At 45.3% G+C, this 26,081-nt stretch overlaps 1 protein-coding gene across 3 annotated transcripts in view; it reads right to left on the bottom strand.

Moving 5' to 3' along the window:
- PDZRN3 (PDZ domain containing ring finger 3) overlaps nucleotides 1-26,081 on the bottom strand; it is a 308,954-nt gene that overhangs the window by 18,145 nt on the left and 264,728 nt on the right. For all 3 annotated transcript variants that reach the window (XM_040359060.1, XM_040359061.1, XM_040359062.1), the window contains 3 exons: nucleotides 23,158-23,411; nucleotides 12,919-13,006; nucleotides 694-792 (listed from right to left, as the gene is read on the bottom strand). In XM_040359060.1, coding sequence (XP_040214994.1) covers nucleotides 694-792; nucleotides 12,919-13,006; nucleotides 23,158-23,411 — 441 coding nt within the window. The remainder of the gene's footprint in view (nucleotides 1-693; nucleotides 793-12,918; nucleotides 13,007-23,157; nucleotides 23,412-26,081) is intronic.

The raw sequence follows: 26,081 nt of genomic DNA, 5'->3' as shown, positions 1-26,081 counted from the left end.
CATGTGTAAGGGACTTACACTGTCGGATCTTAAGGATGCAATTTTAGGCCGGCCGCTAGGTGGCGAGGCCATTGCGGCCGGCCTAGAATATGCAAATGAACACTTACGGCGATCCACGAACGTTCCGACGGGCCCGTTGCGCTAAATCTACGTCGTTTACGTCGAGTTACGCCGCGTAAAAATAGGGCCGAGTCCTATTTGACTAAGCCCTATTAAGTATGGCCGTCGTTCCCGCTTCAAAATTTTAAACTCTATGTCGTTTGCATAAGACGTTCGTGAATGGCGCTGGACGCCATTTAGGTTAACGTCTAAGCAAATGACGTCGGAGCGACGTCAGTTAGCGCAATGCACGTCGGGTAAGTTACCCGACGGAGCATGCGCAGTACGTCCGGCGCGGGAGCGCGCCTAATTTAAATGGGACTCGCCCCATTAGATTCGGCACGCCTTGCGCCGGACGGATTTGAGTTACACCGCCGCAAATTTCCAGGTAAGTGTGTTGTGGATCGATACCTAACTTAGGAATATTGCGGCAGTGTAACTTAAATCACTTAAGTTACGTTGCGCTGTGGGGCTGTGGATTTGGCCCATTGATACTGCAAAAATTGCCACCCTTATCTTTGAACTATGAAGAAATTCAAGAGCAGGTTGGTTAAATACAAAATACAAAGTAAATCACTTGTCAAGAAATCATACCTCGGTGACATAAATCCCCATGTCGTCTTCATCATCCGTCCTGTAGCAGACCGTCAGCCCCAGCTTATCCTGGCTGTTTAATCTGTACAAGTTTATTTCCTGAACAGAGAAATACAAGATGGCCCTCGTGAGTGACAACGATAATGAACAGGAGATTTCCTCCAACCCCACAATTACATTTCATTCCCGTGATGTATCCCAGCTTTTCTTTTCACCTCCCTGAGAAAGGGCCCCGGTTAACTCAGAGTGATTTTACAACAACGTGATCAATAACTCGCAGCCTGCGCCTATTTGTCAATACTAAGTCATTTTCGAAAAAAAAGGGAAAAATAGTGTTATTGATTTTCTTTTTTTTTCTTTTTGCAGGAAATGTCTCATGATGTCAGGGCGGTGGAAACACAAATGTTTGAACACCCCCTAATATCATATGTCACCCGCTTCTGACATGAGAACTACTAACTCTAATGGAAAGCTAACAAAGTGAAATTGATAATGAATTGAGGGATGTTTATTGATAAAAGGTAATGAATTCCACTGGAAGTGTCACATCCATTTCAAATATCCTTTCTTTGTCTTAAAATGAAATGAACACTTTAGGCTTTTTATTTAATTGACTGAGCCATAGTGCATTTTACGTTATCCAAACTTTTCAGTACGAGAGTCACATTGGGGTCACAAACATTTTACAAATATTTTTGGGCTTTAAAAAAAAAAAATCTGTTAAATGAAAAAATCAACTTTAAATTAAATAATAATTTTTACTTGGATTCTTTTTGTAATCAGCATGATATGATTTAGAACAGTGGTCTCCAAACTGTGGCCCAGGGGCCAGATGCAGCCTTTGCTTGCGTTTATCTGGCCCTTGGGGCACTATTTTCATTCACTGATACCAACAATAGGACATAATTACACCCAATGACACCAATGGAAGGGCAGAACTCCTCCCAATGACACCAATGATAGGGCACAATTCCTCCGAATGACACCAATGATGGGACGCAATCCCTTCCACTGATACCAATGATGCGGCAGAATTCCTCCCAATTACATTACCAATGGGGCATAATTCCTCCCAATGACAACAACGATAGGGCACAATTCCCCCGAATGACAACAACGATAGGGCACAATTCCTCCGAATGACACCAATGATGGGATGCAATCCCTCCCACCGATACCAATGATGCGGCAGAATTCCTCCCAATTACATTACCAATGGGGCATAATTCCTCCCAATGACAACAACGATAGGGCACAATTCCTCAGAATGACACCAACGATGGGATGCAATCCCTCCCACTGATACCACTGATGGGGCAGAATTCCTCCCAATGCCATTACCAATGGGGCAAAATTCCTCCCAATGACACCAATGATAGGGCACAATTCTTCCGAATGACATCAATGATAGGGCACAATTCCTCTGAATGACACCAATGATGGGATGCACTCCCTCCCACTGATACCAATGATGGGGCAGAATTCCTCCCAATTACATTACCAATGGGGCAGAATTCCTCCCAATGACACCAACGATAGGGCACAATTCCCCCGAATGACAACAACGATAGGGCACAATTCCCCCGAATGACACCAACGATAGGGCACAATTCCTCCGAATGACACCAATGGACACCAACGATAGGGCACAATTCCTCCCAATGACCCAACAATGGCGCCCAATGACACCAAAAATAGGGCACAATTCTTCCCAAAGACACCAACGGTGGGGCACAATTCCTCCCACTGACACCAATAATGGGTCACAATCCCTCCTACTGACAGCAATAATGGGGCATTGTTTTTCCCACTGATGTCAGGACCTTTTCTACTCCCAATGGCCACAGTCTGGGCCCCTTCAAGTCTGAAGGACAGTAAATTGGCCTTTTGTTTGGAAAGTTTGGAGACCCCTGATTTAGAACAAAGAAAAAACTTCATTAAGGAAAGCAAAGAAATCCCAAATAAACTTGGGTCCTAACTTACCCCAGGGTCCCTATCAGAGCCCCCCCCCCCCCATATATCAGAGTCCACATCAAAGTCCCCTTTATAGCAGGTGGTAGATTACATATAGACCATCTGATGACCCTCAGGCCATGCTCTCAGCAAAGCACCGAAGGTTCTACTGACTGAACTAACAAGAAGTTTCTTTGGAAAGGGAACTGAGTGAAGAGGTGAACTAGGGAGCAGAAGAGGACGGAGCAGGGTAAGCAAAAAGTAGAAGAGGGAGAAGCGGAAAGTGGAAGAAGGTGCAGAAGAAAGCAGGAGGAGCAAAAGAGTAGAGTATGAAGTAGAAAGCTGAAGTGTAAAACAAAAGTGGAGGAGGATGTTAGAAGCATAAGAGGGCAGAGGAGAAAGTGGAAGAGGGCAGAGGAGAAAGTGGAAGGGGGCAGAATACAGAAAAGGAAGCAGAAGACAGTGGAGCAGGAAGAAGAACATGCAACAGGGTGGAGAGGGGAGGAGAAGGGAGAAGGGGAGCAGGAAACAGAATAGGACGGGAAGCCAGTAATGGTGTATTATTGGGGAAAAACCACAATGATCACATCCAATGAAGTACTTAGAAACCTAAACCCTATATGGATGTGTGAATGACATGCTGTTCTGAATGGCAAAACCTGGCAATTTCGGAGCTCGCCTGCCCCCTATACATTCCTGTTGACCAGTGAGTCACAGTGGTGGCCCGTTCATTAGGGGCGCCGCACCCTTATCCATGCATCCAGCCCCCTAATCTACATGTAGGGCACCAGACGCATGCATTCCAATGAGGGTTTTTTTTTATTGAAGCACATGATTGAAGCCTAAGGGTCTGATAGGCTTAAAAAAGGGTGGGCTTGGGGTGTAGAGCACTGTACCCTGAGCCCACCCAATTGTGTGACAATAGCAAATGAATATTCGCTATTGTCATACTGATTCTCCTCCTGGCCAATCAGGAAGCAGGTTGTGAGATCTGTTTCCCAATTGGCCGAAAGGAGAAGCCATCCTATTGGCTTATGAGGAAGAGGGAGGAGACATATGGCCTCTGTGATGCCGAGGAGACGCACGGGAGGCCGTCTCTACATGTCAGCCTGGGGGCAGCACAGGGTGAGTGAGCTGGCGACCCCAGGGCAAGAAGGGGGGGTGTGTGTGTGGGTATGGTGCGCAGTGCAGGCTGGAGCAACGAGGGGTGGGGTCAGTGGTTAGGTCCGTCACTGGTGAGTCAGCCCATCATAGTGATAGGCCAACAGGAATGTGCAATAGGAGGGCAAATTCAATATTTCCAGGAACTTTGCTCATCGAGGTGTCCGGTATTTACTGCTGACATTTTCACTGTAAATAAGGGGAAATATCTTTAACGGAGCCTCAGATAGCAGTAAACACCTGACAGGTGTTCTAATTCTTAAAATAAAATAAAAAGTTATGGCTGTACATACGCTGGGGGACTAGGGATTCCGCCACCAGGAATTATGGGGCCCCTTACACATCTTCAGGCATGGGCCCCCTGGAGCAGAGAACCGGGGGGGCTTATGCTGCCACCTCAATTGTAAAAAGTTATGGCTGTACATACGCTGGGGGACTAGGGATTCCGCCATCAGGAATTATGGGGCCCCTTACACAGCTTCAGGCATGGGCCCCCTGGAGCAGAGAACCGGGGGGGGGGGGGGGGGCTTATGCTGCCAACTCAATTGTAAAAAGTTATGGCTGTACATACGCTGTACACTGTCATGACGGTCTTACTTTAAGGCCAAGTGGATCAGCCACCTTAACAGTGAAATGAGGAGCGTAACAACTCAATTGTGAGAATTGACCTAACCGCATAGATCATTTTGCAAAAGAAACGGCTAAACAGCTAGCAGTGATCACATTAAACAGGTTATGTCCCCTGTCCCCCGGGATTAAGAGGCCATGTATTTAGGAGTTGCAGTCAGCCAATTAAGGCTGTGGCACTGACACAATCCTTTCGCTGGGCCAGATGTCAACCCTTCCTCCAGCGCGAGGACATAAGGCGCTGTGATCTTAGCTCGCTAATGGGAGAAACATTAAAATGAGACAGCTGCGCTAGCGGTCAAAGAAACTGCGCTTCTGTCAGTTTTATTTTATTAATTTTTTTTTTTTTTTTTAAAGGCGCAACGTACTATAGCAAGAGGGGTTAAGAGAGTAACGCAATACCCTGCCAGCAGGATGAGCAAATGTTAGCTTCCAATCTGTATGCTGATCGCTCAACGGCAAAGAAAATTCCAGAATCTGTACTTGTTTGAAACAAAACGGAGATCACTTTCATTGCTGCGAGTTCACATTCACATTTTATATTTTGGACAATGAAAAGATCTGAAGGAAAAGCTAACAATGGATCACAGCCTGTGATTCAATAATACATTCCTATTCTTTGTTGTAGTGCGCCATTTAAAAAAATAATGTGCAGTTCAGTAATTATATATAAACCTCCAGAGAATACTGAAAGAGAATGTTAAATGGACTCAAAAGTGTGAATGCCATAAGTGACTGTTTATAAAATCTTCTGCCGTCAAATCAGTCTGCTTTGGAGAACTTTTGCGTCCATTTCACATTTGCCATTTCGCCCAGCCCTGATGGAGGGGGATTGTGTGGCCCCCGAAACGCATCGGCTGTCTTTTGCCCTGCTTGTTGCAAGCAGTTGAACAATAAAGACTTTGAACTCCTAGGTTTTTTTCATGTGAAACTCTCTTTGATCTATTACCCTTGCGGGAATGGCGAAGGCTGTCCTTCAGGGTTGCCAACCTCCCGTAGCATTTTTTAATGACAAAACATGGAAAATTTACTGGCGGAGCAAATTTTTTACTGCCAACCTGAGAAATTACAAAATTCCTATTGAAAGCTAGCACAGTGGGCTAGATTCAGGTAGGGGCGCGCATAGTTACGGCGGCGCAGCGTATAGTATTTACGCTCCGCTGCCGCAACTTATAGGAGCAAGTGCAGTATTCACAAAGCACTTGCTCCGTAAGTTGCAGTGGCGTAGCGTAAATGGGGCAGGCGTAAGCGCACGTAATTCAAATGTGGAAGGGGGGGCGTGTTTTATGTAAATCTATGATGACCGTGTACATATCCCAGTGTGCACTGCTCCCAAGTACGGCGCAACGACGTATTGGTTTCGACGTGAACGTAAATTACGTCCAGCCCTATTCGCGAAACGACTTACGCAAACGACGTAAAAAATTCAAAAATCAAAGCGGGAACGACGTCCATACTTAACATTGCGTGCGCCTCATAGAAGCAGGAGCAACGTTATGCCGAACAAGCCTTACGCAAACGACATAAAAAACTACCGCCGGGCGCACGTACGTTTGTGAATCGGCGTAACTAGGTAATTTGCATACTCTACGCCGAAAACGCCACCTAGCGGCCAGCGTGAGAATGCACCCTAAGATACGACGGCGTAATATAATTACGCCAGTCGGATCTTAGGCTAATGTTGGTGTATCTAGCTTTCTGAATACAGAAAGTAGATACGCCGGCGCAGCTTTGAATTTACGCGGCATATCTATGGATACGCCGGCGTAATTCTTTGCTGAATCTAGCCCACTGAGTATTTGAATAGAATAAACATGATATGGAAACACCGACAATACCTATAAAAAAGTAATTTTCTTGATTTACACTTAAAGGGGTTGTAAAGGTACAATTTTTTTCCCCTAAATAGCTTCCTTTACCTTAGTGCAGTCCTTCTTCACTTACCTCATCCTTCCATTTTGCTTTTAAATGTCCTTATTTCTTCTGAGAAATCCTCACTACCTGTTCTTCTGTCTGTAACTCCACACAGTAATGCAAGGCTTTCCCTCCCTGGTGTGGAGTGTCATGCTCGCCCCCTCCCTTGGACTACATGAGAGTCAGGACGCCCAATAACACACAGCTCCTTTCTCTATCTGCAACGTAGAGAGCGTCCTGACTCTCCTGTAGTCCAAGGGAGGGGGCGAGCATGACACTCCACACCAGGGAGGGAAAGCCTCGCATTACTGTGTGGAGTTACAGACAGAAGAACAGGAAGTGAGGATTTCTCGATACGCTACGCCGCCTTAAACATGCGCGCCCCTACCTGAATCCAGCCATAAGAGTGAATATTTGTAGAACTGGGTCACTATAATAATGTCACTGGTTCCCAAGAAAGTGTAAAAAATGTCAGTTAGGTGTCCAATCTGTCTGCCACAATGTCGCAGTCCCGCTAAAAATCACTGATCGCCGCCATTACTAGTAAAAAAAATAATAATAAAAATGCCATAAATCCATCCCCTATTTCGTAGATGCGCTAACTTTTGCGCAAACCAATCAATATACGCTTATTGTGATTTTTATTTACCAAAAATATGTAACAGAATACATATCGGCCTAAACTGACGAATAAATTATTTTTTTTTACTATTTTTTTTTTTTGGAAATGGGTTATAGCAGAAAGTAAAAAAATGTGTTTTTTCTTTCGGAATTGTCGCTCTTTATTTGTTTATAGCCCAAAAAATAAAAACCGTAGAGGTGGTCAAATACCACCAAAAGAAAGCGGGAAAATTTCTGTTTGGGTACAGCTTTGCATGGCCACACGATTGTCAGTTAAAGCGATGCAGTGCCGTATCGCAAAAAATGGCCTGGTCAGGAAGTGGGTAAATCCTTCTGGGGTTGAAGTGGTTAATTTTAAAATTCGACTGGAGCTTTCCTTATAAAGTGCTCACTATCACTTTGCTGGGGCATCCCCCTCTCTTATTATATACTGATTAAAAAAATTGCCTCAGAGCCCTACAATGCAACAGATGGTGAGGAACTACCAATCAAAGCATTCCTGTGTGCTGGGACTTGTAGTCCCTCAAGATCCGTCATTTCTCATCACCGATCTCTTTGAACAGAAGCCACCGTCACCGTATTTAAGATGTCATTCTGCAGCGTACAAAGCGACACGCCGCCTGACTGGAGTAAAACATGCTGCGGTGAATAATTTATGAAAACACCGTTTGACAGATGACTAAATTGCTAATCTCCCCTTACCGGCATGTCAGTGATCACTGCTCATGAGGCAAAACAAGGTAAATGTCACTGACATTCCTGTCTGATTTATACAGCTGGGAGACCAAAGTTTTCCTTTCCTTAGAAAAGTTTGTTTTGATGGAATATTTATTTCTTTATACGCTTTTCTTGTTTTGGTCTAAAAAACACCCGATCTTGTTAGGCTCATTCAATAAGGCAAATAGCCTTGTGCAAAGAGCAGCAAGACGCAGTAACAAATGCAATTCTTTAAACTCTTTTATAGTAGAATTAAAGAAATAATAATAATAATAATAATAATAATATTAATAATAATAAAAGAAAACCGCTGACTAGTACAATTTTTATGTCAGGAAAAACCTTGTGTTTTTTCAACCCTTCTCCTTGCCTGTCAGCGTTTATGTATACTATGCTGTGCATGCGCAGCTCAGTGTGCATTTAGGGCACATTGCGTGGTGCTGTGACTCCTGTGCACATTGGGGTCTGCCCAACCAAGCACGATTTGGAACCCGCAAAGAACAGTGCCCATGACCAGGGATTCCGCCATAAGGAATTATGGGGCCCCTTACACAGCTTCAGGCCGGAAGCAGAAAATCGGTGGGGGGGAGGGGGGGGTGGTGCCACCTCAAATTGTATTGAGACCTGGGGGAGGGGGGTTGCGTCGCTAATTGAGAAGCGGGGGGGGCTTGAATTGAGAAGCAGGTGCTGCCGCCGCAAATTGAGGTTGGGGGCTTTGGGTGCTGACGAACAAAAAAAAGGGGGGGGGTTGCTCTGGGGACCTCTAGGCCTCTTCCAAAAAAAATATATATATATAAAAAAGGGGGGTAGCCAGGGGACCTCTGGGCCCTTTAATAAAACAAAGAAAAGAAAGAAAAAAAAATATATAATTTTTTTTTAAATTATGTTTTTATAAAAAAAGGGGGGTTGCCCTTAAATAAAAACAAAAAAAAATATATAAAAAAAATTAAAAATAAAATTTTTTAAAAAATGGGGGGGGGGGGGGTTGCCATCCGGGGCCCTGGGGACTTCTGGACCCTTTAATAAAAAAAATATATGTATATATAAAAAAATAAAGGGAGGTTGCCATCCAGGGCCCTGGGGACCTCCGGGCCCCTTACATAAAAAAAATTAAAATAATACAAAAAAGGGGGGGGTGCCATTCGGGCCCCTTACAGGTGTACTGCCATGACCAATGGGGAGGGGATCACTAGACCGGTAAGTCTGCCATAATGTGGGGCCCAATTGAAAAATAAATTGTGGAGGTTTAGCTCTGCTTTAACTACAAACTGAAAAATAACAGGCTGCTTTGAGTTACTGCACTCTGCGTTTAATTGTTCCACTGCTTTAAAGAGGAGCTAGACTAGACACCGAGCTAAAAAATAACAAGATAAAAACAAATTACGCAATAAACGATAAAACAACTAAACCAGCTTTGCTGCAATACAGTAAAACCTTGGTTTGCGAGCGTAATTCCTTCCAGAAACATGCTTGGAATCCAAAGCACTTGTATATCAAAGCATTTTTTTTTATAGGGTATAAAAGAGAAGAGAGGCTCCTCTAAGTGAAGCAACAAGTTGCTAAATGTTGTACCTTCATTAAATGTAACCATATTGCTACACTTGGAGGCTCCTCTCTTCTCTTTTATACTCAGTTGTGACATGAGGCTACTCTTATATCAAGACATCGCTTGTATATCAAGTCAAAATTTATTAAAACATTTTGCTTGTCTTGCAAAACTCTCTCAAACCAAGTTTTACTGTATTCTCTTTCAATTGAGATTTTCCCCACGCTATACTTTACTTCTGCCACTAGATGTCCTCAGTCTGATAGTTAGCATCATTCAACCCACCTCCTCTGGACCCTCCCCAGACTGTGACTGGACAGTGAAAGGAGAAACAGCAAAGAATCTCTATTTCTCCAATGGGGAAGGTAAAAAAAAAATGAAGTGAAGAGAGCTCTATGAAAGAAGGAGGAGGACCTTTCATTGAACTGCCTGTCCTCCATTCATATAGAACTTTTCATTGTGGGAACTTATAATACAGCTTCTATGAATGAAGGAGGGTGGGTGGAAAGGACGGGCATCATCAGGACTCGGGATGAGTGCGTATGACAGGCCCAGAGGCTCAGTGGAGGTATGGGGGGGGGGGGGGGGGGGAGGGGCACAGAGGATGGAAAATGTCACCCAACAGAGCAGCTACCAGCACGAAGGACACTACTCATTCAATGTAGGTACCAGCCCATGTGTTATTTGAAAGATACATTTACTTAAAGTATATGTGAATCCTCACCTTGTAAAACAACTCATTTAGTGTAAAATAGAAATGAAGGGCAAAACATTTGAATTTTTATACTGTATGGGGTAGATTCAGAAAGAAGTTACGCTGGCGTATCTATTGATACGCCGCGTAACTTCTAGGATGCTCCGTCGTATCTTTTTTCTGTATTCAGAAAACAAGATATGCCTGAATTAGGCTAAGATCCGACTGGCGTAAGTCTCTTACGCCGTTGTATCTTAGTTGCATATTTACGCTGGCCGCTAGGTGGCGATTCCGTCGATTTATGCAAGGAATATGCAAATTAGGTAGGTACGCCGATTCAGAAACGTACGTCCGCCCGGCGCATTTTTTTACGTCGTTTACGTTAGGCTTTTTCCGGCGTAAAGTTACCCCTGCTATATGAGGCGTTGCCTATGTTAAGTATGGAATTTTCCTTCGATTATGTCGTTTGCGTAAGTCGTTCGCGAATAGGGCTGTGTGTAATTTACGTTCACGTCAAAAGCATTGGCTTTTTGCGGGTTAATTTGGAGCATGCGCACTGGGTTACGTTCACGGACGGCGCATGCGCCCCTAGTCAAAAACGTCATTTACGTGGGGTCATGTTTTAATTACATAAAAAACGCCCACCTCTTCACAATTTGAATTAGGTGTGCTTACACCGGCAGATTTACGCTACGACGCAACTTCCATGGGGATAATTGGGGATAATTCCATTTATCCCCAAAGAAGACGTAGCAGTCGTGGTGGGAACTATCGTGAATTCCAGACTGGACTATGCAAATGCCCTTTACCTCGGGCTACCCAAGTACCAAATCGCTCGTCTTCAAGTCGTACAGAATACGGCCGCTAGACTGGTGACTGGGAAAAAATCTTGGGAATCAATCTCACCTTCACTGAGATCCCTTCACTGGCTGCCAGTGAAAGACAGAATTGCATTCAAAGCACTCTGCCTGACACATAAGTGCATCCATGGGAAGGCTCCTAGATATCTATGCGACAAGATCAAACCGCACAATTGCAATCGCATGCTGCGATCCACCGACCAAAATCTGGTCAAGGTTCCTAAAACCAAATGCAAGTCCAAAGGAGAAAGAAGGTTTGCTTTCCAGGGCCCCAGGCTTTGGAATGCTTTACCAACCAGCATTCGGTTGGAGCAAGACCACCTGTCTTTCAGAAGGCAGATCAAAACCCTGCTTTTCTGAAAGGCATGAGACACAAACAACAAGCGCCCAGAGGCGATTCAGTTCGCATGTGCCGCGCTATATAAGTTTTTCATTCATTCATTCATTCAACTTAGGGCGCAGGTTCTTGGTGAATACAGAACCTGCCTCACTAAGTTACAGTGACGTAGCGTATCTGAGATATATATACTGGTGATCCCAGCCTCTGTTCTCAGATGCATAAGTGGCTTGGAGAGCTAGAGGTGGAGAAACAGCAGCACACTGATCTCCCCAGTGAATGGCTATGCAGGAGGGAATGTCAACACCAGTTTGCTCATTGGAGGACAAGCAGGTTGTTTTTCCACCACAGCCAGAAAACTGACCACACTGGGATGTGCTCTCATGCCTAGCATAGTCAGTTTGAAATAGGAGAGCAGGAGGACTGACTGGAGCACCAGGAATTTCACACAAAGGAAGGAATATAAAGAGAACAGGATACTTGACACAAGTACATACAAGCAGACACATATCAGGAATATAAACTGTTGAAGTAACATATTGTATTCTTGAAATTTTGGCTTTATCAGTCTTGCTGGAATGGATAAAAAAGAGAAAAACAGAAGGGATGAAATACATTTCCTGGAGAAAATGCTGCTCTGGGCCCCTTCCAGTGCTTTTCACATAAAATAATAAAAAAAAAAAGCCTAGGCATTAGGTCACATGATTTCTGCAATACGTCCACAATAGTGCCTCTTTATTTTCCATGGAGAGATATAAATAATGGGGTAGATTCAGGAAAGAATTACGCCGGCGTATCCATAGATACGCCGCGTAATTCCAAAGCTGCGCCGGCGTATCTACTTTCTGTATTCAGAAAGCTAGATACGCCGACATTAGCCTAAGATACGACTGGCATAAGTCTCTTACGCCGTCGTCGTATCTTAGGGTGCATTCTCACGCTGGCCGCTAGGTGGCGCTTCCGTAGTTGTCAGCGTAGAGCAGGGATATGCAATTAGCGGACCTCCGGCTGTTGCAGAACTACAAGTCCCATGAGGCATAGCAGGACTCTGACAGCCACAAGCATGACACCCAGAGGCAGAGGCATGATGGGATTTGTAGTTTTGCAACAGCTGGAGGTCCGCTAATTGCATATCCCTGGCGTAGAGTATGCAAATTACATACTTACGCCGATTCACAAACGTACGTGCACCCGGCGGTAGTTTTTTACGTAGTTTGCGCAAGTCGTTTTCGTCGTAACATTGCTCCTGCTATTAGGAGGCGCAGCCAATGTTAAGTATGGATGTCGTTCCCGCGTCGCGATTTGAAAATTTTACGTCGTTTGCGTAAGTCGTCTGTGAATGGCGCTGGACGCCATTTACGTTCATGTCGAAACCAATGATGTCCTTGCGACGTCATTTACCGCAATGCACGTCATGAAATTTTAGGGACGGCGCATGCGCAGTACGTTCGGCGCGGGAACTAATTTAAATGATCCACGCCCCCTACCGGATCATTTGAATTACGCGCGCTTACGCCGGCCCCTTTTACGCTACGCCGCCGCAACTTACGGAGCAAGTGCTTCGTGAATACAGCGCTTGCTCCTGTAATTTACGGCGGCGTAGCGTAAAAAACGATACGCTGCGCCGCCGTATCAGTGCGTGCCCCCACCTGAATCTACCCCAGTGTTGTTTTTTTATTAACACACCCTAGAAATGAGTGATTAGCCTCCATTCCTAAAATGTTTGTTTCCAAAAGAATTATTTATCTGCACGCCACCTAAAACGCTTAATTAGCCCAGACATGAAAGAACCTACCTCTAACTCTAGTTCGTCTCTGTCGATATCTTGGTGCAAGCCTCCCATGAAGTCGTTGGGGTCAAAGTATTCGTGAAGTGGCGAGTGCCTAGAAAAAAAAGAAAATGGCAAAGATTTCAGAACACGCCCCTTTCTCTACCTAATGAGCAATTATTCCGTTATTCTCATTTGCATAAAGATCTCTTGTCAAAAGTGCAGGAACCTCTGACCCGTATTATTCATAATTAAAACTTGCTAAAAAGTCAGCCGACAAGATAATAAGAAGGATCCTTTGATATCATTTGTCTGTCACAGAATTGCATTCAGTTACCTTTGAAAAGCCGAAATTCATTAATACAACAGGAAGGCGTGCGATGTGCGAGCGCGCGAGCTGTAACCTGCAACCTCTATTTACATAGGATGCCAGAAAAATGACCGAAAAATAAAAACAACTCAGCCAAAGCAAAGCAAAACATTTGTTTCACTGGTTCACACAGGTGCGTTTTGACATGCGATTTGTCAAATCGGCGGCATTTGCCGGCAAAGACACCGTCCTAATCGGTGTTACGCCACATCTGCGGCGATGCACCGATTTCAAAAAGAAGTTTGTGTACCACTTTTTGCGAATTCGGCCCGCCATTTACATTGACATCTGTGCAGAAACGGCACGTGGGCTAGATTCACATCGATTAGCGGATCTTTAGATCCGCGTAATCTATGTGATTTACGATCCGCCGGCGCAATTTTGCGAGGCTAGTGCAGTATTCACAAAGCACTTACCTCCAAAATTGCGCCGGCGGATCCTAACTCCCCTGGCGGAATTCAAATTCCGCGGCTAGGGGGAGTGTACAATTTAAATCGGGCGCGTTCCCGCGCCAATTTAACTGCGCATGCGCCGCCGGCGATATTTCCCAGTGCGCATGCTCCAAATGACGTCGCTAGGACGTCATTGTTTTCGGCGGCAACGTAAATTCTGGCCATCCGTATTCCCGACCGACTTACGCAAACGACGTAAAAATTTGAAACTCGGCGCGGGAACGACGGCCATACTTAACATTAGCTACCCCTCATATAGATGGGGTAACTATCCGCCGGAAAAGGCCGAACGCAAACGACGTAAACAAAAAGCAAGGGGTGGGCGTTCGTTTCTGAATCGGCTTATCTCCTCATTTGCATATTCGTCGCAAGTAAAACACGAAACGCCACCTAGCGGACAGCGGAAGATTGCAGCCTAAGATCCGACGGTGTAAGTCACTTACACCAGTCGGATCTAAGGGAGATCTATGCGTAACTGATTCTTATGAATCAGTCGCATAGATCCGAACGTCGGATCTCAGAGATACGACGGCGTATCAGGAGATACGCCGTCGTATCTCTTTGTGAATCTGGCCCAGGTGTCTCTGTAATCGCGTCCGAAATCGGGACCGACAAGCGAAATTTTGTGCGTCGGAATTGTCCACACGCGATCGGAATTTACGAGAACGGATTTTGTTATCAGAAAATTCGAGAACCAGCTCTCAAATATTTGTTGTCGGAAATTCCGACATCAAATGTCTGATGCAGCCTACACACGGTTCGGAATTTCCGACCAAAAGCTCACATCAAACATTTGTTGTTGGAAATTCCAAGCGTGTGTACGCGGCATTAGTGATAACAGGGCAAATAGAGAGGGTGAATCTCCCTAATGCGGACATAGACAGCAATAAAAATATTTTGCCTTTAGTTATAATTTAACAAACAGTTGCCTTTCAGAGAAAAGACTGAACAAGCAGACTGGACACTCTGAGGGATCCACCAGAAAAAAAGAGGGGAGAGCCCTTATAGCGTAGAATGTATCTAAAGCAGGAGTCTCAAACTGGCAGCCCTCCAGCTGTTGCAAAACTACAAGTCCCATGAGGCCTTGCAAGGCTGATGGGACTCGTCGTTTGAGACCCCTGATCTAAAGTAAAGTTATTACTTCAAATAATCTTTATGATTAGAGAGAAAAGAAAAAATGACTTACATCTGGTGAAGTTGTGGTGACCCAAGTGGGTAGACGACCACAACCTTCTCTAAGCCCCTTTCTTCAAGCCCAGATCTAGATGCCATGGGGGTCCCATTAAGGGTGACCACATTTCAGTGGCGGCTGGTGCTCAAATTTTTTTTGGGGGGCGCAAATAAACGAAAAACAAAAAAACAATTGCAGCCTCACTGTGCCCATCAAACACAGCCACTGTGCCATCAAATGCAGCCACTGTGCCATCAATTGTCGCCACTGTGCCATCAATTGTCACCACTGTGCCATGCCATCAAATGCAGCCACTGTGCCATGCCATCAAACGCAGCCACTGTGCCATCATTTTTCACCACTGTGTCCATTGTCACCACTGTGCCATCAATTGTCGCCACTGTGCCATCAATTGTCACCACTGTGCCCATCAATTGTCACCACTGTGCCCATCAATTATCACCACTGTGCCCATCAATTGTCACCACTGTGCCCATCAATTGTCACCACTGTGCCATGCCAAACGCAGCCACTGTGCCATCAAACACAGCCACTGTGTCATGCCATCAAATGCAGCCACTGTGCCATCAATTGTTACCACTGTGCCATCAATTTTCACCACTGTGCCCATCAATTGTTGCCACTGTGCCCATCAAACGCAGCCACTGGGCCCATCAAACACAGCCACTGTGCCATCAAATGCAGCCACTGTGCCATCAAATGCAGCCACTGTGCCATCAATTGTCCCCAGTGTGCCATGCCATCAAATGTCGCCACTGTGCCATCAATTGTCCCCACTGTGCCCAATAATTGTAGCCACTGTGCCCATCAATTTTCGCCACTGTGCCCTGTAAAATGCTGCCAATGTGCCCATCAATTTTCGCCACTGTTCCCTGTAAAATGCACTTACCTGAAGCTTCCATATCCTCCCTCTATGTCTTCTTCCGCCTTGGTGACGCTTCAGCCAATCAGGTTCCTGATAACCAGAATCCAGGAACCTGATTGGCTGAAACGACCATCAGTCTTATCCAAGCAACGCAGGGGGGCTGCATTCCGAGGATAGACATCCGAGAGCCGGAGGGCTGTACTCGGAAACCTATCAGAGCCACTGGCTCTGATAGGCAGTTCCGCTCAGCCAACCAGCTGCCGTTATTCAGGTAACCGGCGCCCTATGTCCAACAATGCATGAATGTATGTTATTTGCGAGAGGGGGTGGCGCCGCAGCGCCCTCTATAGACGGCCACCAGAACTGCAGTTAAAATGTAAAAATGATATTTTAGCCAAATAAAAGTTCTTAAAGGGCCCGTTTTTTTTGTGTGACTACGGGAGGGGGGGGGGGGCGGCGCCCAGGCGGCCCTATGGACGGGGGCCCGATGGTCCATGGCCCTCCACCCCCCCCCCCTGATTATCATCTTGTGTCAGGAGAAGAGATTACTATTGGGTTTTTTTCGTCCCCTCTGTCTAAAGCTGTGTAAGGGGCCCCAAAATGTGTGATGGCTGCCCTGCTCCTCACCATCTGTCACATTACCTCTGAAGAGTGATCAATGCAGATTGCTTTTCAGTAGGTAACACAAGTAAGGCCTTAAATACAGGATGCATGTCAATAGTTAAATCAATGATATATGAAATATGATATGTGATCTCTTGTATTTAAATTGATTACAAATCGATACGTATATGGATGTGAATTGCATCGGCTCAACTAAAACAGAACATGGTGACACATAATCAGATTTGGCATCTTTCTGTCACCAGTAGACGGAAATCTGCTGTGAAATTCAGTCACAGCAGCTGCCAGGGGGGGGCGGCCTTGACGTTGTGTCAGTGAAAAGTGTTGACAGTCGCTGGCACAGCTCCGGAATGCCTGTCACTCCGACTGTGACCTGCCGGGGCCGCGAAGCTGTGGCGTGTCTGGAGCCCGCTGCGCTGGAATTCCCTCTCTCAGCTGGTTATTTCAAACTTGTTCTTGCCTGACACTCCATCGGCTCCGCGCGTCTACGTTTCTAATTATTGCCTTCATTTGCATGTAGGAAGCGGAATTGTTCGAAGCTAATGGCTTCATCTGGATGTTCGGCTCATCAGGAAAAAAAACGATGAGCTCCGCCACTGGCCTGGAACATCATCCTCCAAACATCATTCCTCTGTTTATTCCGAGGGATTAACATTAAGCGGGGTGGCGGGAAAATGTCGCCGCCGTTGCTGACTAAAACCCAGCAGAGTCAAAAGACGTGCTAAACAAAAATGTTTTCCTGTCAGACATAATTAAACGCTAGATAAAAGCTGATTAGAGCAGGATGGTCGACTACACACAGGCCACCGCCATCAGAAGGGTATGAAGGACGATCTGGCCTTGTGGCTGTTGTTCTCTTTTCGCCCGCCATGTTGCAGAAAGCAGATAAAGAAGGAAATCTGACTTACTGCTATTCCTAACAAAGCAATTATTTGATTCAGACACTTTGGGACCTATTTGCAAAGATTCCTTTGTTAACTTTTCTTTGTTCTGTTACAATCAGCCTGTTTCGGAAGTTGCCCATATTTTTGAATAATTGGGGATTGGGAACTAAAATAGAACATATTATTATTATTCTACAGGATTTATATAGCGCCAACACAGCGCTTTACAACATCAGGGAAGACAGTACAGTCACAATACAATTCAATACAGGAGGGATCAGAGGGCCCTGCTCGTTAGAGCTTACAGTCTAGAAGGGAGGGTCAAGTGGAACAAAAGGGAAGTAGCTGTGAGGGATGATCAGATGGACAAAATAAAAATACAGGGTAGAGCCGCGCATTTTTACGGCGGCGCAGCGTATCGTATTTACGCTACGCCGCCGTAAGTCAGAGAGGCAAGTGCTGTATTCACAAAGCACTTGCCTCCTAAGTTACGGCGTGATTTATGCTAATTATTGGTGACCCGACGGGATTGACGTTTTTCCCGAACGGTGCATGCGCCGTCCGTGGAATTTCCCAGTGTGCATTGCTCCAAAGTACGCTGCAAGGACGTCATTGGTTTCGACGTGAACGTAAATTACGTCCAGCCCCATTCACGGACGAGTTACGCAAACAATGTAAAATTTTCAAATTTCGACGCGGGAACGATGGCCATACTTAACATTGCGTGCGCCTCCTAATAGCAGGAGTAAACTTACGTCGAAAAAGCCTAACGTAAGCGACGTAAAAAAATAGCGCCGGGCGTACGTACATTTGTGAATCAGCGTATCTAGGTAATTTGCATATTCTACGCCGAAAACGACGGAAGCGCCACCTAGCGGCCAGCGTAAATATGCAACTAAGATACGACGGCGTAAGAGATCTACGCCGCTCGTATCTTAGCCTAATTTAAGCGTATATGGTTTCCAGAATACGCTTAAATTTACGACGGCGTAGATTCAGAATTACGACGGCGTATCTACTGATACGCCGGCGTAACTCTCTCTGAATCTAGCCCACAGTTGTTAGGATAGGCTTCTCTGAAGAGGAGGGTTTTCAGGGATCCTCTAAAAGATAATAGAGAAGGAGATAGACGGACAGATTGGGGTAAGGAGTTCCATGGGCTTGGAGAGGCTCTGGAAAAGTCCTGGAGACGAGCATGGGAGGAGGTGATGAGAGAGCTAGAGAACAGGAGGTCTTGAGAAGAACGAAGAGAACGATTAGGTTGGTATTTAGAGACTAGGTCAGTGATGTAGCTGGGGGCAGAGTTGTGGATGGCTTTGCAGGTAGTTGTTATATATTTAAAAGAGAACCAAATTGCATGAGCTGATAAAGCTAAAAACACAAATGAAAAACATACACAAGATCTGTTTTACCAGTCAAAGGATTTGTATTTCTGCGCATCCAGTTTTGAGATCTACACAGCTCTGCCACAAAGCGCAGCCCTGGAGGAGACCTGATTTTTCTCAGTTGCAGTTCAGGTAACACTTACAGGTCTTGCTCCTCCCCCCCCAGCCTGTAATTGGACAGTGAAATGAGAAGGGCTCTGTTGGAGTCTGCTGATCCCGGCTCAGCAGGCGGGGGGCTGGTTCGTGTCTACTCCGCTTATGCAGAGCAGACACAGACATAGCCTGCTCTCCTCTATGGGCAGTCAGATGTAAACAGACCACCTGTCCGTTTACACCAGACCAGGGATGGGAAATGGATCCCTATCTGTCTGCTTTTAGTGGATAGGATCAGATGTCCAGTGACACCCGCCACTCCAAAAAGGAGACTGCAGGGACCCAAATAGTCCACCTCTGTGAAAGGGCTCTTAAGCCGCGTACAAACTATCGGAAATTCCGACAAGAAAATCGTGTTTTTTTTCCTGAAGGAATTTTGGCTCAAACTTGTGTTGCATACACACAGTCACACAAAATTCCGACTGTCAAGAACACGGTGACGTACAACACTACAACGAGTCAAGAAAAATTAAGTTCAATGATTCCGAGCATGCGCCAAATTGATTCTGAGCATGCGTGGTTTTTTTTGCGTCGGAATTGCATACAGTCGATTGGAAATTCCCACAAGAACCGACAGCAAAAGTCTGATGGAGCCTACACACGGTCAGAATTTCCTTTCAATAGCTCACATCGGACTTTTGCTGTCGGAATTTCCGATCGTGTGTACGGGGCATTACTCTTGGGAAGGCCATTTTACATCATGACACAGAGATTTTACTAGTCTTTAGTAAATGACAACCACCATGAATCCAAGACCGCAGAAAGTCTTCCTTAACTGTTTGTATCTGACAGATATGCTACAGTACAATTCCCCAGAGGATGTCATTGTAAGCCTGAAAATGTGCTACTGTCGGCAGTTCTAAAGAAACAGGAGAGTCTGCTGACACAAATTAGCCGTCCGCGCTTCATTACATAGGCGTATTAATTATCTCTTGATGTTTCCATATGTCCCCAGTGGACTTCAGATTCGGAGTGATTCACAGATAATGACAAGTTAGAGAGGAGGGGCACATGGCTTATTCACTGAGCTGTGAAACAGTTTTCTGTCTCCATTCACCTGAGAATTCACAAACAAATTTTAGGCAGGGAGCTTCGGGTTTCTGGAAGAGTACACATCCGTATTGCATTTAGAAATCAGATTGTTTTGCCCAGAACCAACATGTATTTGTTGTTATGGGATTGAAACTGAGGCCCAGATTCACAAAGACTTACGACAGCGTAAGTCCGAATGGCCGCCGTCGTATCTATGCGCCTGATTCATAGAATCAGTTACGCATAGATTTGGCCAAGATACGAGCAACGTAAGTCTCCTACGCCGTCGTATCTTGGGTTGCAATAATTACGCTGGCCGCTAGGTGGCGCTTCCTTGATTTCCGCGTCGAATATGTAAATGAGCAAGATACGCCGATTCACGAACGTACGTACGCCCGTCGCAATTAGTTACGCCGTTTATGTAAGACATACGCCGGCGTAAAGATAAAGCATGTCTCTAGGTGGCGCAGCCCATGCAAAGTATGGACGTCGGAACAAGCGTATATTTTTACGTTGTTTGCGTAAGTCGTACGCGAATAGGGCTGTGCATAAGTTACGTTCACGTCACAGGCATTGAGCCAACGTATCTTTGGGCGTAAATACGACATGATACTGAGCATGCGCGCGCATGCGCCATTCGTTCGGCCATGCATCTACATGGGGGCCAAGCCTCATTTAAATACAACACGCCCCCTACCAGTCTACTTTGAATTACGCACGCTTACGCCGGCCCATTTATGCTACGCCGGCGTAACTTAGGACGCAAGTGCTTTGTGAATACAGCACTTGCCTCTCTAAGTTGCGGCGGTGTAGCGTAAATACGATACGCTACGCCCGCGCAATGTAGAGCGGCCGTTCGTGAATCTAGGCCACAGTTTTTAGACACTAGTGATGATACTTGGGTACCGGCATGGGTTCGTCCAAAACCAAGGTTAGCTGTCATTGCTAAACCCAATAAACTGGGGGTGTGAGATCCCCCCCCACTGATGTACACAATAGTGTAGTAATCCTCATAACATCATTGATCTAATATGGCCATGTGGTCATATTGGGTCAGGGATGTCAAAGGTGTCCCCATCCCTTTGTATATGTGAAGCTGCATAGCGGGCAATCTCCAATCCACAGCTTATTGGCCCAGCAATGAAGGCTGACTTCCAGGTTTGGTCCACACACAAGCTCATCCCTAATGATGAGCTTGGGTTCAGTTTGAATCCAGTTAGTCCAAAGTTACCAGTCATTGCTTGGATAATGAGCTGTGGGTGAGGGATTCTCCAATATGCACCTGCAAGTATACAAAGGGACGGGGATGCCCATGACATCATTGACCTAATATGGCCACCTGACCCTACTAAGTCAATGATGTGCCCATATTAGGTCAATGATGTTACATAGTTAGTCAAGTTGAAAAAAAACACAAGTCCATCCAGTTCAACCATGAAAAATTAAATAAATAAAATAAAAAAATATCATACAATCCCATATACCCAATTCTGTACCCACAGTTGATCCAGAGGAAGGCAAAAAACCCCAGCAGAGCATGATCCAATTTGCTACAGCAGGGGGAAAAAATCCTTCCTGATTCCAGGCAATTGGATTTTCCCCGGATCAACTTTACCTATAAATGTTAATACCCAGTTATATTTAGGAAAGCATCCAGGCCTTTCTTAAAGCAATCTACTGAGCTGACCAGAACCACCTCTGGAGGGAATCTGTTCCACATTTTCACAGCTCTTACTGTGAAGAAACCTTTCCGTATTTGGAGATGAAATCTCTTTTACTCTAGACGTAAAGAGTGCCCCCTTGTCCTCAGTGTTGACCGTAAAGTGAATAACTCAACACCAAGTTCACTATATGGACCCCTTATATATTTGTACATGTTGATCATATCCCCCCTTATTCTCCTCTTCTCAAGAGAGAATAAATTCCGTTCCTCTAATCTTTCCTCATAGCTGAGCTTTTCCATGCCTCTTATCAGTTTGGTTGCCCTTCTCTGCACTTTCTCCAGTTCCCCGATATCCTTTTTCAGAACTGGTGCCCAAAGGATTATAAGGATCAATGGTTTAATATGCTATGTAGCCATATTAGGTCAATGATGTCCTGAGCATCCCTACCCCTTTATACACATGCAGTTGCAGGGTCACCAATGACAGCTAACTTCCAGGTTTGGACTAAACCTAAGCTAATCCTTACACCAGTGTGTAATAGCACAGGGAAAAGGCAACTGGGGTGAGTGACTCCTTTCGCCCTTGACATCTTCTTCATGGTGTCTGATGGATCATATCAGTAGCTGTGAGGGGACATGGGGTGTTTAAAGTGGACCTAGCCTCAGATATACTGTAAGGTTCCATTGTAGCTGAATAGTAATAATGTAAAATGTCCAGGTATTTATTACCTCTCACAGAGATCACAATATTGCCCCAACAATGCCTTCATCTGCTGTAGTGGAGGTTAAGTGATTGTTAAGTCACGTCCCTCTGAAACAAAGCCATTTAGACACACCAACTTCTGCCATGGCACCACCACTTGCATTTGATGCCAACTCTTATTAGGACTACAGCCCTGGGAGAGAGCCAAAAAACAGACACGTAATGTAAAGAGAAACAGGTACCTAGAGACCATTAATACCACTTGAAATTACGCTTTCTTTCTAAAGAAAATCTATTATTAGAATTTAGATTTTACAGTTCTGTCCCCTATGGGGCAATGTACAGTACTTTGTCCCATGTTTCTAATTGATTTCTAACCCAAGTTATAGGGTATGACCTGCCCCCTTCCCCTCCTGCCGTGTTCAAGCCAACAACAGCTATGAAGGAGACGGCTAATTCATAGATGCAGCTTGTCTCGGTTGTAAGCACTTTCTTGAGACCAGCAATGGCAAGAGGAATGCAGACAGGAAGAGGGTTGTGTCAGCCCCTGCATTCCTCTTGACTTTGCTTGTCTGGAGAAAGTGCTCACAGCCAAGACAAGCTACACATATGAATCAACCATCTCCTTCATAGCTGTTGTCAGCCTTAGCAGAAGGGGAGGGGGGCAGGTCTGACCTCAGACTTCTAACGAGGGTTAATAAAAATGTAGAAACAGGAGACAAAATACTACATGTACTTTGTTCCATAGGGGACACAACTGTAAAATAAAAATTCTAATGACTGATCGTTAAGCAAAATAATTTAAAACAGAATTTTTCTTCGACATTGCAAAATCCCAAAATAAATCCTTTTTGTTTACTAGACAGTAAGGATAACTTGGTAATACAGCATAGTTTAATAAATGACAAAGTACCATGATAACCAATGAAAGGTGGGTACTTACTCTTCATTGATGAGATAGGGATTCAGTGCAGCTACGGAAGGAGATGGGGAACTCATTTTGGTCAGAGCCATGATGTGCTCAAAAGTGATTTCGGTCTGAGTTCCCGCGTCCATCATCTGCACGCCGGCTGAAGGGTTGTACATCTTTGTGCGGGGGGTTCTACGTAATACTTGGACCACAATAGGTTCCTTGGCCGTCTTAAAAGCTTCCACTGCCTGGTCATGGGTGGCTCTAGATAGATCCTTTCCATTTACCTGCAGGAAGAGAAAACACATATTAAATGACCCATTCCTTGCTGACCGGCTACGGTATAACTTTATTTAATTGGCTGACTACCAAAGAGTCAACCACAAAAACATGAATTTATGATTGGCAAGGCAAGTGCGTGTAGGAGGGACACTTCGCAAATGAGAGTATTTAGGCTACAGACAAATACAATATGCAATTAGCAGTATGATTTAAGGTAGATAATAAGGCAATAAACATATGTCTTAATATATTTTCGACACAGTATGTAAGTAGCTCAGGGACAGGACTCAGGAGGGCAAGAAATTAGAATGGGCACACACACACACACAAAATTTACTCTCACAGTGACAATGATAGCAGTGTGCAGCCGCAGCCGCACAGATGATGATGGTGATGAGACCTCACTGACACAACACGTCCCCTCCTGAGTTACAGTGACAGTCTCTCTCCAAGCCAAGCGGTCCCAACAGAACTGACAGTCCTGGTCCCAGCCTGCCTTGCTCCCATACCGCAGATCAAGGCCGCTCTGCTTGGCTCCACTGCACTATGACATCACACGACATGCTCAGGAACTGCCTCTGCCAGAGCCGCCTAATCACACTGTAGCAAGCACTCGGATGGTCTCAGCCAGTTCCGGACTAAGCCAAGCATCACAGCCATATTTTTACTGGCAACCTTTTACTTTTACTGGCATTTACTGGCAGGAGAAAACTGCCTGTTTTTTACTGGCTGCCAGTAAAAAAAATTACGATTGGCAACACTGGTTCTGCCTCTGGAGGTGGGCTTCATATTATTGTCCATGGCCTGGATTCAGAAAGGAGATACGACGGCGTATCTCCGGATACGCCGTTGTAACTCTGAGTTGTGTTGTTGTATCTATGCGACTGATTCATAGAATCAGTTACGCATAGATTTCCCTAAGATCCGACCGGCGTAAGTGTCTTACACCGTCGTATCTTAGGCCGCATATTTGCGCTGGCCGCTAGGTGGCGCTTCCGTATATTTACGCGATGAATATGCTAATTAGGTCGATACGCCGATTCAGAAACGTACGTCGGCCCGGCGCATTTTTTTACGTAGTTTACGTTCGGCTTTTTCCGTCGTATAGTTACCCCTGCTATATGAGGGGTATCTATGTTAAGTATGGACGTCGTTCCCTCGTCGAGTTTTGAAAATGTTACGTCGTTTGCGTAAGTCGTTCGCGAATAGGGCTGTACGTAAGTTACGCTCACGTCTAAAGCAATGACGATTTGCGGCGTAATTTCGAGCATGCGTGGGGTAACCATTCATTTAAATAAAAAAAACCCACATCATCCCCATTTGAATTAGGCGGGCTTACGCCGGACCAAAGACATTACACCGCCGTAACTTAGGGCGCAAGTTCTTTCTGAATACGGAACTTGCGCCCTATTTTCCGGCCGCGTAACGTATCTGAGATACGTTACGCCCGCCAAATGATACACCAATGTATCTGAATCCGGACCCATGTGTTTGGAATGAGATGTCCAACAAGCTCATAGAGGTGTGATGGTCACAAATTTTGGACCATAAAATATATCTTGCTATTTTCTGCAGCATAGGAAGCCCCTCTCATATCAGATTGCATTGCCATCTGTAAAGAGGACCCAAAACCTATTTGCATACATGAGAACCATTGTAGATATGCAGGCAGAGTCCCTGATGGGAACAGAATACAAAACCTCAGCTCTGAAAGGCTACAGCCACCAGGCTACAAATGAGATTCAGCCGGTATTCTAAAATATAGATAAAAGAGGTAACTGGCTGGAGAAACAATGCTTCTCCTTCATTGTGTACGGAGATGCCCTCAGTGTCGTCTCCTTTCAGGCAAGATATGTCACTCACAGTGAAATCTGTCAGACGTCTCAGTGCGGAGATGTCGGTAGAACCAGGGGCCTTATTTACTTGCAATGACTCCAGGGAGACTGTCTAATAGACTAATTATATTTCACACATGGAATGTTTTGCTTTGCCGCCTCTTTTCATGTAGGTACGTTGTGTGAATTAAATGACGCTTTGTGCGTGCGTTATCTCTGCTCCGCCAGTGTTCAGATCAGGACGCAGACAGAGCAATGCATCGATCGCCTCCAGCTACTGGTAATAAACAGGCTTATCATACAGGAGGCTGCAATCAATATCACTAGAAATGTTTGTTGTAAACACCCCAGAGCCCGTCAAGCTGCTTGTAATGCTATGTGCGATGCTGAGCGCTGCACAATGAGAACTGTCGCCGCACGGACGTGGTAAAACCTCAAGGACAGATTTTACGTGTTGACACAATTCATGAAGACAGCGTTCATAATGCCACGTACACACGAGCGAAAAAAAAAAAACAATGGTTTTCCGGATGGAATTCCGCTCAAGCTTGTCTTGCATACACACACGGTCACACCAAATTCCGTCAGTCAAAACCGCAGTGAGCCGAGAAAAATTAAGTTCAATACTTCCGAGCATGCGTCTACTTGATTCTGAGCATGTGCCTTTTTTTTGCGTATTGAAATTGCATACCGACGAACGATTTTCCCGCTAGGTCCCACCCAGGGGTTAGAGGAGCCCCAGCCAGGTGTCAAAAGACAGAGGGTCTCACCCAGGGGTCCGAGGAACCCCAGTCAGGTGTCAACAGACAGAGGGTCTCACCCAGGGGTCAGAGGAGCCCC

The sequence above is a fragment of the Rana temporaria genome, chromosome 7 (assembly GCF_905171775.1).
Source record: "Rana temporaria chromosome 7, aRanTem1.1, whole genome shotgun sequence".
NCBI classification, from domain to species: domain Eukaryota; kingdom Metazoa; phylum Chordata; class Amphibia; order Anura; family Ranidae; genus Rana; species Rana temporaria.
The sequence above is the reverse complement of the archived record's forward strand: the minus strand, read 5'-3'. Positions and strand labels throughout refer to the sequence as shown.